Below are 16729 nucleotides of genomic sequence, written 5' to 3'. Positions count from 1 at the left end.
CATACCAGTAAAGAACTGGTTCGTTTTCATGACAAATTGTGAATCGCGGGCGGAGAGTGCAAGACCATCTAAAAGCACCGATTAGGTTTCTTGAAAAATAAAGGAGGAAGCAGTCTATAGAAATTGATTTCACCTCGTATTATTATTATATTTTGATCAAACAAACAAAGAAAGAGAAACGTCAACGATGATGATGATGATGATGATGATGAACAACGATGGAGTTGTGAGAAGAGATTAGGGTCATTAGAAAACCCATGACCCGCTAATTTTAAAGCTTAACTCACTCCCCATGCCTACAAAACAAACATATTCATTTGCAACTAATTATGTGTTGTATATGATTACCAAACTACATTATCAAATAAATAACCCTTATTTAAAAAAAAAAAAAAAAAAAAAAAGAGATTAAGAGGGTGTGTAACTCTAGGAGTGTGCACAAAACCGATAACCGATCCAGAAAAATCTAACTGAAACAAGAACAGACAGTTTGATTTTATATTTTTGTAAAATCCGAACCAACAGTTAGGTTTTGGTTTTGTATGTACTAAAAATCGAAAAAACCGAACCGAATTTTTGGATTTTCAATTTTTTATTATTTATTTAAACTAATTTATAACAATTTAATAAATATATAACTCATATATTTTAGCCAAATGTGTAATAATCAATTGGTTATTAATTAACAAAATAAATTAGACCCAAATTCATTATTTTGGGCCAACCGAAAAACCCTAGGTGAACCGCGCTAACTGAACCGCGCAAACCCTAGGTGTGATGTTTTCTATAAAAACTGGCCCCACATTAAAATACACATTTGGCCCATTTCTTTTTTTTCACTAATATTTTCTATAAAAAAATCACAAATTTGACTAGTTTTGGTATATAGTCATTAGTTTATTACCTGAACTCTACCATCTGATGTTCCAACCACCAAATAATCTTCATTGCCATCTAGAGCCATGCAAATAACTTTACAATTTGTACCAGTTTGTAATATTTCTTTTCTACTTAACTTCTTTTTACACCATACTTCAATAATCCCGCCTTTGCAACCCATATATATCATATCCAAGCTAACTACCATTGCACGTACTTCACTCGTCAATGATACCGAATGAATTAAAGCATGATTTGACGCGTTCCATATCTTCAAAAAATAAAAAAAACATTTGATGAACAAAAGCTTTAGATATTGATCAAAAGAATGATAATAATAATAATAATAGCAATAATAATAATAATAAGTGATTATTTACACCTTTAATGCAGTTCCTTCAACTGATGAGCTGGCTGAGTATATAAGCCCGTCGTGAACTATTAAGGCATTGACCGGATATGACTTTCCTATTAGTTTTCTTGACCCGCTTTGAATGGAACTTAATGTGCCTGTTGCTAAATCGATCTCCTGTAAAACATGATAAAATTTTGTTATACGGATCAAACAAGTCATATAAAAAATAGACCAAACAAACACAAGAACATGAATATGGTTCTCTTGTTTGCATACGTGTTTGTGTTAACTTTAACCGAACAAATGATCGGTTTTCTTGTCCATGTCCGCTTATTATGAAAAGGAGCATGTTTGTGTTTGTTTGTTAACAGTAGACTAATGAACATAAATGAATGTAAACGAATCAACATAAAATGAATGTAACTGAACGAACACAAACGAATTTAAATGAACGAGCGTTCACGAACATAAATGAACAAATGATACATGTGTTCGTGTTTGTTCATTTATTACAGATACGAACATAAACGAATTTCCCACTGAACGTGCAGTTCGTTTACAGGCTGTACATGATCTATTTCAACCCGAACCCGTTTTGACCCGTTATCCAACCAGCCCATATGGTCACCCCACATGAAAAACACAAGAAAATGCACCTGAATGCTATTATCTTGACATCCTGAATACAATCTTCCATGAACAAGAGCCAAACATTTGGCATATTTACTAGGATTTAGCAGCTTTGATGTTCCACTCCATGAATGAATCTGATAATAATTTTACTTTATTCTAAATTTCTAATAAAATTACTGCATAAAAAAATATTATTATCGAGATAAAATCATACGTACCTTGATTCCAGCACCTTGAGGGATAAAACATGAGACGCTGTTTGCAACAAGCAAACTGTTAACATGATCTTTGACATCATACACTTGTTCACATTGGATCATTTCCTTGTTAATAGACCACCCCTAGTTGATTTGTGAAAAAAAAATATTAGTTTTCAGCTATAAATTATAAGAAAAAATTGGGAATAATAAATAAGAGAATTGGGAGTGTGCACGGGTTGGTTTGGGGCTCAAACCGTTCAGTTGCGCTTTTTTCGGATTTCAACTTAGGTTTGGTTCTGTTTCAGTTTGCCATTTGGGCTTGAAATTTTATGGTCGAAATAAAAATTGGCCTAAAATAATGAATTTGGGTCTAAATCTTTTTGTTAATAATTAATAATTGATTATTATACTTAAAAGTTCAAAATAAAAAATAAATATCCATAAATTCGTTTTAGTTACATGCAAAACCGAATCCAAAACGAAAGTTTGGGATTTTACCAAAACATAAAACCAAACCATTGGTTTTTGTTTGGATTCAGTTTTTTCGGTTTGGTTTTTCGGTTACGGGTCGGATTTTCGGTTTCATGCACACCCAAGGCCGGCTCTCAAGGAAGGTAGGGTGGTCGACCGAGACCAGCCCAACACCCCGCTAAGCCCGAAAATTAATTTTTTTTCATATATTTTTCTTAAAAAATATGCAATTTTAATGTTTAAATCAAATTACTCAACTCATTTAAGCTAATTTTTATAAATAAAATTTTTTTGCACAACCCATATCATAACCAAGTAAGCCCATTTAAAAATTTAATTGTTTAAACCCAACAAAAAAGCCTTTTACTTTAAGGCCCAAAATTTTTTTCGCCTTCGGGCCAAAAATTTTTAACGATTCTCGGAGACGGCCCTTTGCTTACCTAAAACAAACAGGTTTGTTGCAGCAGGTATGAATGTGACGTATTTTAGAATTAATGTATTCAAACATTAAAAACTGATTATTACGAGTTGACGTCACAATAATATAATAATCAGTTTCAAAACAAACAACAGAATAAAAAAATGAATGAACTCTCTGTTACCCGAACAGTTTTATCATGTGAACCGCTATAAAGTGTATCCCCGGTTTGTAAAACAGTCAAACTAGTAACTGCCTTTGAGTGTTCTCTAATTTCTTGAAGCAGATGAAGAGCACTGCCTTTACCAGTCCAAACCTTCACAATATCAGTTATAAATCAGACTCAAACAGAATATGTTATTATTCAATGATATAGGTGAATATATCATAAGTATATGTACTAAAAATTTCAACCTGTTTGACACATTCCCGTTCAGTCAACTGTCTGAGTTGACTCGTTCGAGATAAAGCATAACCCGTATTCATTAGTAAATGGGTTGTAGTTGCAAATGTTAATAATGGGTATGATCTATAAAGTGTAAAGGAAGTACCTTTATTGTACCATCTGAATGACCTGAAAAAATCTTGTCTTTAAAACATAAAATTGATAAAATTTCACCATTTGGGCTGCAATCTTGTTGGGCTAGTTCTTTATGATTCCATAGGTCCTGATACCAACAAAGAACAATTAGTTAGCCATGAGTCCCTGACAAACCTGTTAACTAACCCGTTTAAATAAGCAAATGGGTTATGCTTGGGTTGGGTTATACCAATCAGAACCTAACACAATTGCACCTATAGTTAGCACCTAGGATTAGGGGCGTAAACGAGCCAAGCCGTTCGTAAACTACTCAAGATCGTCTTGCTAAAAGTTCGAATCAATCCGAGCTTAAACGAGCCGAGTGTAAACTCAAGCCTACAAATAAGCTTGTTTAAAAAATGAACCCGAGCTTCACTTATTGAGCTCGAGCTGGCTCGCGAGTTTAAAAAAGCCTATTATTTATAAAGTTTTTATTATATTAAGTTTATATTTATATAAAAATTATTATAATTATACATAACACTATGATAAAATAAAATAAAAAAAATAATGCATTATGTCATATATACACACTATAATTAAAGCATATAAAAAATAATTAAAAATGTATATAAATTAATCAATGAATAATAAATGACCCGAGCTCGAGATCTCATAAGTTAAATGAGCTCGAGCTGGCTCATGGTTCTAAACTATCTTATTGTTTATGTAATTCTCATTATATTAAATATATACTTATATAACTATTACTATTATTATTATTATTATTATTATTAATGTACACATAATTATGATAAAAAACCAAATAATATACATTATGCTATATGTACATAGTATAATTAGAATATATATAAATTATTAAAAATATATATAGATTAATTAATAAATAATAAGCAAGCCTGGCTCAAGCTTAAGTTACTACTCACGAGCTAAGCTTGAGCCTAGTCGAGCTCGGGCTCGGCTCGGCTTGTTTACACCCATAGCCAGGACAATATGATATACTTCTAGCATTTAGATTTTGCCACGAAATAATGAACTCACGGCACTAGATTCACTTCCTTCCGAAAGTGCTTTAAGCATTTCGAATGCAACTGTAGATGACTTTTTGAACTCTTTTAAACTCTTCAAGATATCCTTCATTTGAGGTTTTATGTCCCTCAGCCCATCTGAAATCCAGCAAAATAATAATGTAAAATCTATAAAGTTTCACATATATCATATAACATGCGTTTTTGTATTAAAGATAAAGAACAATTTCATATCACTTAAAATTCTTGATATCATCTTGACATTTTAAGAACAGTAAAAATATCATTTTTATCGATTTAATAGTAAACAAAAATCAATTACTTATAGCACCATGTTTCAGTAAATAAACAAAGAGAACATTACTCGTCGAGATGATTCAAAACAATAATAATTTTCCTATTTGTTTATTCAGGGTAAGGTTGCTAGTAACTAATTTTATTTGTCTACTATGATCTTGTTGATGTTTTGAAATGGTGAATATGATATTATGAAATTTACAAATAAATATATGAAATAATTCTATAAATAATTAAAAAAACCTCAAATAAATTATACGAATTACATTACCAAAAGTATAATTCTCTGAACTTTTTGAATGAATTACAGTTTACTACAATTTTTTTGAACTCTGAATAAATTGCATTTCCTTATAACTTGTAAGCTAGTTTTCGGAGTAAATTACATTTTCCGTCCTTTAAGTATATATGTACCAAATTTCACTTTTTGTCCTTAAAAAAGGAAATAGCATATATCATCCTCTATGTTCATATGCTGTCACAGTTTACATCCTTTCCAATAATGGACGTTAGATTTTTCTGTACATGAGGGTAGTTTGGTCATTTTACTATAAGGAACCTCTAATTAGATAAATACTAACCAGGATCATGTATGAAACTTCTAAGAGCAAGCATAGAAAGAGCTTTCTCTTCTATATCTTTTGCTGATTTAAAAATTGTTACAAACCGATTAAGCAAACAAATCCGTGCGGCCCCTTTAATTCCAGTATCAGGAAGAAGTGTGAGCATATGTACAAGCCACGTTGCACACACAAAACATGAAGAACATATTTCTGCATAATTACTTTTTAGCCCTTCTGATAAACCCTCGAAAAGAAGACCGAACTCGTGGCTCACTAAAACAAAAGCCGTCTTTCTTTCCCATTCATCAGCAGCCTTTTCTTCTTCTTCCTGTTAATAAAGAATCAAATATAAAACCTAGTTCTATAATGGTTTACATGAACACGTCTCGTTCGCTCATTTATGTGAACGTTTGTTAAAATATGTGTTAGTTTATATTTTCTAAACTTCGTTGGTTTGTATTCATTTAAAACTTTTGGGCCCATTACACCGTAGCCTAATTTTAATAACTTTTACTTTTAACTGCTAAACTGCTTTTAGCTCAGTTATGTTCGTTCGGCTATTTTCAGTTCTGCTCATTCGCTTATGTTCGTAAACCGTTCGTTTATACTGTTAAGTGTTAACGAATGAGCGTAAATGAACACAAACATGTTCAGTTTCTTAATGAACGAACACGAACAAGAAAACCCATCTCGTTTAATCATTCGTGTTCAATCGTTTGTTTGGTTAAAGTTAATTACATAAAGGGCAAGGACTGTTGGTGTAATTATCTAAAAGCGTAAAATCATCATTTTGTTAACCTTAACAAACTTTTTAACAAAAGTTAGTGATAACCCCCAAATATGTTACAAATTGAAATATATAGATGCCAAACATGTTACTTTTGAAAGTCAGACCCCAAACTTGTTATTTTTGCCAAACCACAGGGGCCATATATATAATTAGCTCTTTTATTTTATGCCATGAATGAATATGATATGTTTTAGTGTTTTGAAAGGGTAAATATGATATTACAAGATCTAGAAGATTATATGTGAAATTTTATACTTCTATAAGGATATATATATAAAGTTAAGCATATCAGCACTAACCATAGTTTCTTGTATTTCTCCCGAAACAGCTGCAAGTTGTTCTTTTCTTATTGTAGAACGATAACTTTTATCAAGTCCCGCATTTTTTAGAAGATATGCACGAATAAGGGGCTTGCCAAAAGACGAAAAGCGCCCTTGAAGGGCTAAAATTGCCTCACAAGCTGCAATTTGAGCCGATGGGGAGTTTGAATTTTTAAGACATGATATAAGAGTATCAACAGCTTCTTCTCTATAAATACTCATCTTTCTTGGTTCCGCCTACAAGAAACATTACATGTACAAATAGAGTTACGCTTTCCATCTGTGCACTTATAAAAGAAATGAACTACATTTTAACTGAATTGTGTCTGTAAGATAATATTACTAACCCTACTGTGTTCAATATTGAAATGAATGTGTAATATAGAAAGGTATTTTAGAAGGAAAAGGGTCGAAGACACTCAAAGTGTACTTTTAATGCATAAATCTTTCAAATTTACTTTTTCAAAAAATTTGAATACTATTTATTTTTTATTTTTATATTTTTGAACGGCAAATGTTACTCCGACCTCTACTACTATTACACCAGTAAATGTAAATTACACGATCGCCCAGGTTTGAACGGCAAGTGCAACTACCAATTAAGTGGGCTGCCCATGGCCCATGCATATTAATTGAAATAATATAAGTTATGGAATCATACTTGATACATTTGTTATTTATAAAATGTCTGAACTAAAGATTGAATATTTTATCATAAACAACTAACCGCCTAAAAACGATTATGAAAATATGATTACCAAATTCCAAATGTGTAAATGTTTCATGTTAAGGTGACTCTATTATAAATAATAAAAGGATCCATTTACAATAAAGAGGCAGGTAAGCGAGCGATAAATGTCATCATCATCATTATCGTACTCAGTAAATCCCACCAATAGCAAAGCTATGGTAGGGTCTGAGGAGGGTAAGATGTAGACAGCCATACCTCTACCCCGTAGGAATAGAGAGGCTGCTTCCGGTGAGACCCCCGGCTCGATAGTAGTTTTGCATCAAGCCTTGGACATAAGGTACATAACACTCAACCACCGGGACACCGGCCAATTGGTGCGTGTACCCTTGTCTTTCGGCTATCAACGCCACCACATGATGCCTGATTAAGCTTCCACCACTTTTAACGTTATTTTCACGAGATTAGTAAAATAACGTCAAAATTAGTGCAATTTCATTTTTGCCCACCCGAGGGTTCACACATATATACATTATATGTGCGCACCGCAAGCAGGGCGTTAAGCGAGCAATAAATGTGTGGAAAGAAAGTGTTTTTGTCTACCCAACCCTTCTTAACCCGCTAATTTTACCGTCTCTGACTTAAATCAAATTACTTCTAAAATTCATATACATGTGTGTACGTGCACACACACATATATACATACATATATAGGGAGAGGTTCATTACAGGAGACAAATTATGCGAGAACAAAAAGAACAAACCTAAATCATATAACCTTTTCTATTAAGGGTTCATATTTTTAAAAACTTTTACTTCTTACATACAATGATACAAATGTCTATTTTATATGCATAAAAAACCATTCATATGTTTTTTTTTCACTTTTAAGCGTTTATCTACACACGTGTAGGTTCCATAAATATACAAATCTTGTTTATATATTTATTTAGAATGCTAAAATAAGGTGAATAAACATTACATTTTAATCATTTTCTTGTACTTCTATTTTTTTTATAATCGAAAATATGAATAACCGATTTGTTTTCTTCTGTTCTCACAAAAAAATGGTATTCCAAGTACCCCCCCCCCCCCCAAAAAAAATAAAAACGCACACACACACACACAGAGACAGAGTCTAACCAAAAGGTCTAGTTGGAGAAGGAGTCCAGCGACAACCGGCAGTTGTTCAGTTTCAGCAGTTTGTAGATATACAAGGAGTGTATGCATTGTACTAAAAGTTCCTTCATCCTTTATGATATGCAAAATTTGATTGTTGAATGTTCTCCTATGAAAATCAAACATACAAAAAAACATTCTAAATAGCCATAGATATGTGTTTCTAAATCATAGAGGTGCATTTTCATATGTGATACAAAACAGTTTTTGTCAAAGAAAAAAATACAAACTTTTACATAAATAGTTCTCAAATATGCTAACAAATTAAATTATTTCAATAATAATATAACTTCTTTGAATAAAATTATTTAAGAGGCGTATGTTACTTTTGGCCCATTTCCTTTTTAGCTAATATTTTGATTTTTACAGATTTGGCCCGTTAAAGATTAAACATAACCCAAATCAACCCATTTACATAAAAGTTCGAGAAATTATTTAGAGGTAATATTACTTAAGAAAATCTGATATTTTAGATAAACAAAAACTAGGAGGCTTTATGTATTAAAAGCACACATGCAAAATTGCCATATCTATAATAGCACAATTGAAAACTTACATACCTGTTTAATTTAACTAACTCAGAAAGAAACTGAACAATTTCAAACCGATCTTGATCATTCGTCCCAACAAGAATCTCTAAAACTGGTGCCAGCTCAGCCTTATCAGCAATAACATTCCTACATTTTCCATCTTCTTGTATACATTTCAACAATAAACGAACAACCATGATTCGTTCTTCGATCCACTCAGATTCCAGACTACTAATAATGCATTCAATCACCTTATCAAGATGAAGAAGTGTGTGAGTATCAGTTGTATATTATACCAAAAATAAATAAATAAATACAAGCAAAATTTACAATATGCAAGGAAAATTAAATAAAAATACAACAAAAATAACAAAGAATACCTTCCCGGAGATCACCCGTCTAACAACTTCAAAAACTGCACCGTCATCACCACTTGACACAATCTGTCCCAACAACAAAACTGCAGCTGTTTTCGGTTTCACACACATTTTAAAAAACTCATTTTCGTTCTTACTCACAACACTCAAAAGGGAATCCACTAACTCAACTTGAGCAAGTGTCGAAATAGACGGTTTCAACAAATAAATCAAAACAATAGCTTCAAACAACCCTTTTTGAAAAAGTGCAATCACACATTCGACATCCGATTCAACCCGCATTAACGTTGACATAACATTTTCGTTTCTTGACCCGAGTTCACAAAGGAGATAAACAGTTGATATCAAAACTCGCGTGTTGATTGAACTAAAAAGAATCTCCATAAAACCGTTTATAACGGGTGGTTGCGAAAGCATATCTTGAATTTCAAATTCCAGGCCCGGGCCCGATTCGTTTAAATCTTGCCAGAATCTTTCAATCGTGAAAACCGCGGTTTCTGCTTCTTTTAACACCTCAGAAGTACAAAGTTTAGTAATTGCAACCTTTAGTTCCTTAACTGTTCCATCCGTTTCATCATCCGGTGAAGTCAAAGTCAATGAAGCAATGTCTAACTGCTCATTTTCTTGATTGGAATTGGTGGGATTCAATTCTTGCCAGCTGGCAATAAGATGTTTAAGGATATAATTTGTTTTAGGAAGTTGAGTGGTGTGAAGCTTTTGTCGAGTAATCGGGCAAGTCGAGTTTCCTCTTTCTAACCATTGTTGAATTGCTTTACGTTCGTACGTTTGACCCGTTTCTAAAGTAACCGGATCATTAAATATATGTGTTGTTATTGGACATACAAAATCTTTAGGCGGTGTATGTTTTCCTTCATTGATCAGATTATCATAGTCTCCCATTAGCGGATCAAAAGAACTGGTTTTTAAAACAAAATAAGAACAAGATTAATCAAGATTTTGAAAATGTAACATCAAGAAAGAAAAGTTCTTACCTTGATTCTATTACGATCGGCTGTTTCTGTTTCTGTTTCTGTTTTTGTTTCTGGGATTGTGTTTTCTTTGAGTCCCGCGATGTTACTTCAATATTGTGTTCCTTTGTAAAAACATATAAGACAATTTTAATGTTGAACATAAAATGTTGCTTGGAAAAATCAGTCAAACAAAGGAGAATATTCTTTCATCTTTATTGTTTGTATCAATTAGTGTTGATGTGGCAGTTCGGCCCGTTTACTTATTAGTTGGTCCCTTAAGGTTATGCTTTATCGCTAACGGGTCAAAGGGTACATAAAAAGATAAACTTAGATAGCAACAAGTCAAATGGGTCCAACAGGTTGAAAGACACACACAAAGTGTATTTACTAACTTTAGGACAAAAGGTGTTTTGGGTCAAAGTTTCATGCCCAAATTCATCATTTTGACCCAATCCCTTTTTGTCCCTAATCGATGAAACCGAAATAACTGAACGCAGCGCAAAATTGACAGTGGCTTTATATTTTTCGAAAAAACAGATTTTTGGTTTGGTTTCGATTTTGCATGTGCTGAAAACTGAAAAACCGAACCAAACCGAAAAATTGACTTTTGTTATTAAAGTTATAGATTCTAATTTTAATTTTAGTTTTAATTTTTCAATGTGAAGTAATTTGTGAAATACTAATAAATGGTCTAGTCCTAAAGAGTAATAATCAGTTTATCATCAACCAACAAAAAAAAAAGTATAGGCCCAAAGTTTCAGGCCAAATTCATTATTTTGGTTCAATTTTTGTTCTGAGAAAACAGAAGAAAAACAACCGAACCCACTGCTAAAACCGAACGCTCAGTTTCAAAACCGACCCATGCACACCTCTATTATAATGCAACTTATGATTTACAAACTTTTGGACAAAGGTGTTTTGGGTCAATCTAACATGGCACGTCTTACCAAAAAACTTATCCATCTTGACCCACACATTTTGACAAGTTGCCCAACCCCCCGTGACCTTGACTAAAATTTTTTCACAGACCAAAAAGTATCCCGTTTTGACCCACACCCATTTTAACATGAGCCCATTTTGACATATTTTCAAACCCAGTCGGCGCAAACCAAACTGTTTAGACTAGGGCTATAAAGAGCTAAGCCGAGCTGAACTAGGTTGGGCTCGGGCTCAGCCGGAATGTCTTAACGAGCTGAAATGTTGAGCTCGAGCTAGGCTCGTAAAAAGCTTGATCCAGCTGGTGGCTCGTTGAGAAAACTCATTTATTTTTTATTTTTTTAAAAAGAATAATTATCTTTACACATATTGATAGATATAAAACGAAAAAAAAAAGTGGTATTCTTTACATACACATAATGCATAATTAATAAACTACAAAAACTTTAAATTTATATGCATTTAACTTTTGGGTTATAATCTATATATGTTAAAATACGAACTTAGTTTAAACGAGCCAACAAGCCAGCTAAACGAGCCTAACGAGCCGGGCTTACCTTGGCACAAGCTCATTTACAAACGCGCCGATTTCAAGAGAGCTACAAGCCAGGAGCATTTTGAACAATCCTAGTTTGGACCCATGTCAAAAGTTAGCCATTTTGACATATTACCTAGCTACCCTGCCCGACTTTGCCATTTTGCCACCTCTAAAGTAGTACCTCTAGTTCTGCATCTGAGTCCGAGGATGACATGGCACTAGAGTTATCTTCAGCTTCTGATCCAGAATCTTTATTATTTGGTGACGTTTTTATTGATCTTGAAGATGATTTTTCATTGGTCAAAACCCGAGGAGAGACTCTTTCCGGTAAGAAAGATGGAAACCTTGAAAGATTATTGGTTTTGATTTGGATTTCAATAGATTTTTCTCCTTTATCGGTCCATATTGGCTGCATAAAATAACAAATACACTAGATTTGGTCATGCATCATTCTAAAAATAGTAGCTTGACTTTGTCAAACATGCATTTGCTTATTCATAGATAAATTCATTGACATAACTAATATTTAAAAGAATTTGATAACCCACTCTATAAATTCATAGTTCACATTTATATACATAATGCAAACTCATTCGGTGAAAAAAAAAAAAAACTGAATCTTCTTGTGAAAAAGGGTTCATTTGTGTCACATTTTATTGTTAATACTTAATAGATCAAATGCTGAAATTAAAGCTGTAAATTCATCTGACCTGTTCAAAGGTGTATACTCAAAGAGATTTACCAATTTAAGTGTGATGGGCCATGGTACTTAGAAAATATATAACAAAATTGCATAATAAAGACAACACATATGACTACTACAACTTCCAAAAACTTACAATACCAATTTCAGCCCATTTACTTAATTAACAGGTCGATTTTGACCCGTTTAGATTAAATGGGCCACCAGTGGATCAAATGTGTTTGAGCTCAGATTTGTGTTCAAGCTTTGAACTCAAAAAAAAACTTCAGTAAGTGATCTGTGAGCCCTAATAATAATATCATCTGGCTGGAAAATTTAAACAAGTCAAACAGTCTAATTTATGTTATCTGACCTGCTCAAAGGTCCATGTATACACAAAGAAACTTACTAATTCAAGTGTTGTGGGCCATAATACTTGGATAAAACATAAAGAATTGCATAATAAAGACAATACAAATGACTAATAGTCTAATAAACTTCCAAAAACCAAGTTTCTAACAATACCAATTTCAGCCCATTTACTTTATAACGGGTCAAATTTGACCCATTTAGATTAAAACGGATCGATTTTGGCCCATTAAAATTTGTTGTGTTTGACTCATATTTGTATTCAAGCTTGAACTCAAAAAAAGTTCACAACTTGATTTATCTTGAAATGATTTTAGAGCCCAAATTACCATATATGAAACAGGAATATTAATCAACATATAATAATAATGAACATTACATTATACCGTCCATTTTTCGATCCAAACTCATCCGACGCCTTCTTTTCACCTTGCTCACACTCACATTCACCCCCTTTATTAACCACTTCAAACACCACATCCGGCGGATCAATCACACTCCCGTCTTTACTCCTTAACACTTCCTTAAAATACTCCACAAAAACCCGACAATTCTCATCAAGCACCATCTCATACTCCCTCTCCAACTCCTTCAACTCCACCGCTTGGTTATCGTTCATTTTCGACAGCAAATTCACACACGACACAACCGAACTGGTAACAACCGATTTGTCAACATTATCATCACTTTCATAGTTTTCATATCCGGAATTACTCAAACACAAAGACGACAATATCCTCGATCTTTGCTGGTTGTACCAATCGAGAACGGGCACAAAATGCCTCAGAAACATTTCCTCGAACACCTGGGGTGCAACTTCCGACCGCATAACAAAAGGGTCCATTTTGAATAGTTCAAGGAAGGTGATGGAGGCGTGTAGGTGTCGGTCGGATAGGGTGTAAACGAGGGACAGTATGAACAACGAAAAGGGGGTTTCGGGGTAGGATAAAATTAAGTTTTCGGATAATTGAATTGAGGTGGATTTAGTGATGGCGTTTTCGAGGGTTTGGGTGAGGAGATTGGGGGTGTGGAGGGTGTGGAGGATGTGGCGGCGGCGGTCGGGGTGGGTGAGGGTTTGGGTGAGGAAGGTGGTGGTTTGGTGGAGGATGGTGGTGGTGGACATGGTGGTTTGTGGTGGTTTGAAAGGTTGTTAGGACAAAGAGTGTGATGAGAATGATGAAAGTAACTGATTGTTATTATTGTATTGGCGTCTTAATTTATATAGGACGGCTGTTAAATTACTAAAATAGCCTTGGGATTTTGGAGCATTCTTTTTCTTCTTCTTTTTTTTTAACGATTAACGGAATTGGCTACTTAAGGTAATCCAATGGTAAAAGGCAACCTCATACGCCCGTGATTGCAAATACCGTTGGGTAGCTCAAACCCATTGTCTCCTGTTATGAAGAAAACCTATCGTCCGAAAGTCTACTGTAGTAACACCCGGTTGGGATCGGATTTGAAATTGAGACCGTGTGGCCTTCAGCCTAAATCTTCATTTCCCCTCCAATACTAACCTAGCTAAAGCTCATTGGCAATGTTGTTGAGACCGACCGGTCCGGTTATGTGTAGTTCGCTTGGCTCCTAGAGAACCGGCTGGTTTAAGCCGGTTCAACCGGCCCGACCGGAAAACCAGACCGGTTGAATCAGTTTGCTATAAAAAATTATTATTATTATTATTGAAAAATCTTTTTTTCAGCCTACCCGTCATTTTTTTACCAAAGTTGTTTGGCCGGTCCAACAGGTTTGACCGGCGAACCGATTATCTGCCCGGTTCGCTGTCCGATCCAGTTATAAAAATATTGCTCATTGGCAAACTTGCATTGTTAAATTGAGGGTGTTTACGGTTTGATTTTAACGTTTTATCGGTATATGTTTTTTTTCCTTTTTGGCAGGGAAACATGTTATTAGATTTTTGAAAGTTAAACAACAGGTTTTTAAAAAAGTTAAATCTTTTATTTTTGGAGTATGGAAGGGTTTAAGAGAAACCTTTAATAAAGTTAAATTAATCAGGTTAATAAAATATATGTATTATAGTTGTTTGATTCATATGCGTGGAATCAGATATATTAAATTTGTTAAAGTTATATAGATTAAAATAATTTTTATGTTTTTTAATTATTATTGGCATATTCGGTTTTAACGGCTAGTACAAAACCAAATTGTGAAACCGGTTTTTCAAACTGTAAACCGAACGTGGTCACTTTTAACCTGGGTCAAAGCGGTCGATTTAACTTGGTTTGGATGGTTTAGACGTTTTTGAAACATCGCTACCACCAATACCTGCAAACCAAGGATAAAATGCAAATTCTGTTGGATCTCTAAAGTTCCTTAATTATTTATTAGAGTTTTCTATGTATAAGTTTTAGATCTCTCGACTTTATTAATTATTAATAATAATAAATAAATAAATAAATAAATTGGTTTTTCTACTAAAGTTCTTTTAATTATTTTGATTTTATTACCCTCGAAATGAAGTGCCATTTGTCCATTATAGAGGGGTAGTTTAGACCTTTTGACGTGTATGTATCTTGGGGTTTCACCGTCGTGGCCGGCTGATGATGTGTCACATGAAGCAATTATTAGGTTGACTTACTAAATAATATTACAACAAATTATAAAAAAAAAAATTAACAGCTAATAATCTACTACTAAATCCATGTAACCAGATTTCCTTTTTTTTTTTAGGTTTTGAAAGATCTCTAAAAAAAAAGAGATATTATACCACCAGATATTATTTAACAAAATGCTCTTTTCATAATAAATTATAAACTATTAGTCGCGTGCATTGTATAATTGTCTTGAAAATTGAAAAGAAAACATTGAGAGAAAAATTGAAAATTGAAAAGATTAATTCATCAATCAAATGAACTGAACACACGGTTTGACCCGATAGTTTGACTTTATCATTAGGATGCTTTGACTTAAAGGGGAAGTTATAATTTATGGATATGAGTTGATTTTATTTTTAAGTCACGTATAACTAATGTTGTTGAGACCGGACCAGATCGGCCGGTCAAACCAATTTGACCGGAATTTGGTCTATTGATCGGTCCAGTTTTATGCAGTTCGTCCCGTTCCAGAGAACTGGCCGGTCCGACCGGAAAACAGGACCGGTTGAACCATTTTACTAAAAAATATATTTATTTAAAAAAAAAAATTTCGGCCCAAACCGTTATTTTTAGACGAAAGTTGTTCGGACCGGTCAAACCGGTTTAACCGGTTAAACTGGTTAACCGGTTTCCCATTCGGGTTTGTGTCTAATCCGGTTATGAAACTTAAAGCTCAAAATATTTTTATTAAATATAAATAAACCAAAGTATTAAACTTCGGCCAATATGACAACTTTTTATACTTTGATAGATTGATGGGTTTACTTTGGGCAATTATTAACGGCCCTTAAATGGGCCTACGAGGAACAATGAATCAATATTATTGAGTCAAATGGGTTTAACTTTTTGTAAGATTCACAAATTTTTGGGTGTTGAGTTTCGTTTCTGATTTCATTGTTTTAATGGATTCTAGATTTAAGAATTGTGGTTTTGAGTTTTTGATTAGTTTTTGTAGAATTTTATGTATTTATATTTTACACTGTTTGTACAAAGAATGATTGAACAAAAATCAAATGAAAAAAAGGCATGTTGATGTTGTTCTTCAGTTTCGGGTTTTTGGGGTTTCGAAATATTAAAATCATATATGAAACCAGATCTGAATCTCTATATCGGTCTTATTGAGTTTGGATTGCATTTGTTTTTTAGGTTTAATCGGTTAGTCTGGTTTCCGAACGAAAATACGAGTAAACTTTTTTAAAAGAAATTACAATGTTAAAAATAAAATAAAATCAATTATGAAATAGGAGAAGGTAGTTAGTTATCAAGTCGAAGAATGCGTAGTTGCGTATAGCGGAGATCAGAAGTCACTAAATTTTGAAACCTAGAAACAGGCGTTTTAATGGACATATTTCATG

The 16729-nt window shown here is 33.4% G+C and overlaps 1 protein-coding gene across 1 annotated transcript; it reads right to left on the bottom strand.

Annotated features, from left to right (window-relative positions):
• Window positions 1–278: 278 nt before the first annotated feature.
• Window positions 279–13906, bottom strand: LOC143572299 (putative E3 ubiquitin-protein ligase LIN; the record flags this gene model as incomplete). The annotated part of the gene is made up of 16 exons (XM_077057492.1): window positions 279–296; window positions 905–1150; window positions 1262–1408; window positions 1891–2001; window positions 2086–2208; window positions 3141–3272; window positions 3508–3624; window positions 4539–4663; window positions 5404–5713; window positions 6475–6732; window positions 8327–8471; window positions 8923–9143; window positions 9273–10185; window positions 10262–10362; window positions 11896–12123; window positions 13145–13906. Coding segments are annotated over 16 exons (3957 nt in total), but the record flags the coding sequence as incomplete, so codon positions are not given.
• Between the last annotated feature and the right edge of the window lie 2823 nt (window positions 13907–16729).

Source organism: Bidens hawaiensis, unplaced genomic scaffold (assembly GCF_021521415.1).
Source record: "Bidens hawaiensis isolate Kalapana, Puna unplaced genomic scaffold, B.hawaiensis_p1.1 tig00025797_1, whole genome shotgun sequence".
Lineage (NCBI taxonomy): Eukaryota > Viridiplantae > Streptophyta > Magnoliopsida > Asterales > Asteraceae > Bidens > Bidens hawaiensis.
The sequence above is the reverse complement of the archived record's forward strand: the minus strand, read 5'-3'. Positions and strand labels throughout refer to the sequence as shown.